Raw genomic sequence first — 2,749 nt, forward strand, 5'->3', positions numbered from 1 at the left:
GATGCACTGGGATGCACTGGGATGGACTGGGATGGACTGAGGGGACTGGGATGGACTGGGAGGGACTGGGATGGACTGGGAGGGACTGGGGGGACTGGGAGGGACTGGGGGGACTGGGGGGACTGGGATGGACTGGGGTGGACAAGGAGCACTGGGATGGACTGGGATGGACTGGGATGCACTGGGATGGACTGGGATGGACTGGGATGGGCTGAGGGGACTGGGATGGACTGGGATGGATTGAGGGGACTGGGAGGGACTGGGATGGACTGGGATAGGCTGGGATGCACTGGGAGCACTGGGATGCACTGGGTTGCACTGGGATGCACTGGGAGCACTAGGATGCACTGGGATGCACTGGGAGCACTGGGAGCACTGGGAGCACTGGCAGCACTGGGATGCACTGGGATGCACTGGGAGCACTGGGATGCACTGGGAGCACTGGGAGCACTGGGATGCACTGGGTTGCACTGGGATGCACTGGGAGAACTGGGATGCACTGGGATGCACTAGGAGCACTGGGAGCACTGGGATGCACTGGGTTGCACTGGGATGCACTGGGAGCACTGGGATGCACTGGGATGCACTGGGAGCACTGGCAGCACTGGAATGCACTGGGATGCACTGGGAGCACTGGGAGCACTGGGAGCACTGGGAGCACTGGGATGCACTGGGAGCACTAGGAGCACTGGGATGCACTGGGAGCACTGGGATGCACTGGGATGGGCTGAGATGCACTGGGATGCACTGGATGCACTGGGATGCACTGGGAGCATTGGGAGCACTGGAGCACTGGCAGCACTGGGATGCACTGGGATGCACTGGGAGCACTGGGATGCACTGGGAGCACTAGGAGCACTGGGAGCACTGGGAGCACTGGGAGCACTGGGACGCACTGGGATGCACTGGGAGCACTGGGATGCACTGGGATGCACTGGGAGCACTGGCAGCACTGGGATGCACTGGGATGCACTGGGATGCACTAGGAGCACTGGGATGCACTGGGAGCACTGGGAGCACTGGGAGCACTGGGATGCACTGGATGCACTGGGAGCACTGGGATGCACTGGGAGCACTAGGAGCACTGGGATGCACTGGGAGCACTGGGATGCACTGGGTTGCACTGGATGCACTGGGAGCACTGGGAGCACTGAGAGCACTGGGATGCACTGGGTTGCACTGGGATGCACTGGAGCACTGGGATGCACTGGGAGCACTAGGAGCACTGGGATGCACTGGGATGCACTGGGAGCACTGGGATGCACTGGGAGCACTGGGAGCACTGGGAGCACTGGGAGCACTGGGATGCACTGGGTTGCACTGGGATGCACTGGGAGCACTGGGATGCACTGGGAGCACTGGGAGCACTGGGATGCACTGGGTTGCACTGGATGCACTGGGAGAACTGGATGCACTGGGATGCACTGGGAGCACTGGGAGCACTGGGATGCACTGGGTTGCACTGGGATGCACTGGGAGCACTGGGATGCACTGGGATGGGCTGAGATGCACTGGGATGCACTGGGATGCACTGGGATGCACTGGGAGCACTGGGAGCACTGGGAGCACTGGGAGCACTGGGATGCACTGGAGCACTAGGAGCACTGGGATGCACTGGAATGCACTGGATGCACTGGGATGCACTGGGATGCACTGGGAGCACTGGGAGCACTGGGAGCACTGGGAGCACTGGGATGCACTGGGATGTACTGGGAGCACTGGGAGCACTGGGATGCACTGGGATGCACTGGGAGCACTAGGAGCACTGGGATGCACTGGGATGGGCTGAGATGCACTGGGAGCACTGGGATGCACTGGGTTGCACTGGGATGCACTGGGAGAACTGGGATGCACTGGGATGCACTGGGAGCACTGGGAGCACTGGGATGCACTGGAATGCACTGGGATGCACTGGGAGCACGGGGAGCACTGGGAACACTGGCAGCACTGGGATGCACTGGGATGCACTGGGAGCACTGGGAGCACTGGGAGCACTGGGATGCACTGGGATGCACTGGGAGGGCTGGGATGCACTGGGATGCACTGGGAGCACTGGGAGCACTGGGAGCACTGGGATGCACTGGGAGCACTGGGAGCACTGGGATGCACTGGGATGGGCTGAGATGCACTGGGATGCACTGGGATGCACTGGGAGCACTGGGATGCACTGGGAGCACTAGGAGCACTGGGATGCACTGGGAGCAACTGGGATGCACTGGGATGGGCTGAGATGCACTGGGATGCACTGGGATGCACTGGGATGCACTGGGATGCACTGGGATGCACTGGGAGCACGGGGAGCACTGTGCCGGGAGCTCTGGGAGCAGCTGCCCAGCCCGTCACCATCCGCGAGATGGTGTGTGGGTCCTCCGTGGGGCAGGAGGAGGCGGGGGTGTGGGGCAGCCCCACGGCTCCTCCGCCTCTACGGTTGTGTCTGTGCCCCCCCAACCAGAGCGGCCCAAGATCCGGCTGCCGCGGCAGCTGCGCCAGACGTACGTGCGCAAGGTGGGCGAGCAGGTCAACCTCGTCATCCCCTTCCAGGTGAGCCGGGGGGGCGGCCCCACGGCGGGGACGGGGCGGCTCGTGGTACCAGGGGGCTACAGGGGGCTCTGGGGCACCCCATGGCGCTATAAGGGCAGCCCATGGCGCTATAGGGCAGCCCATGGCGCTCTAGGGTCACCCCATGGTGCTCTAGGTCTCCCTATGGTGCTCTAGAACTCCCCCATGGTGCTCTAGAACTCCCCATGGC

The 2,749-nt window shown here is 63.3% G+C and overlaps 1 protein-coding gene across 1 annotated transcript in view; it reads right to left on the reverse strand.

Moving 5' to 3' along the window:
* The window catches only part of JOSD2 (Josephin domain containing 2), a gene marked incomplete at its 5' end in the record, with an annotated part of 8,947 nt that extends 6,601 nt beyond the window's left edge, over positions 1-2,346 (reverse strand). Inside the window, one exon of the mRNA XM_080361664.1 lies at positions 2,285-2,346. Within this exon, the coding sequence (XP_080217790.1) occupies positions 2,285-2,346 (62 nt within the window). The remainder of the gene's footprint in view (positions 1-2,284) is intronic.
* Positions 2,347-2,749: the final 403 nt, after the last annotated feature.

Source organism: Nesoenas mayeri (assembly GCF_963082525.1).
Source record: "Nesoenas mayeri genome assembly, chromosome: 36".
Classification (NCBI taxonomy): domain Eukaryota; kingdom Metazoa; phylum Chordata; class Aves; order Columbiformes; family Columbidae; genus Nesoenas; species Nesoenas mayeri.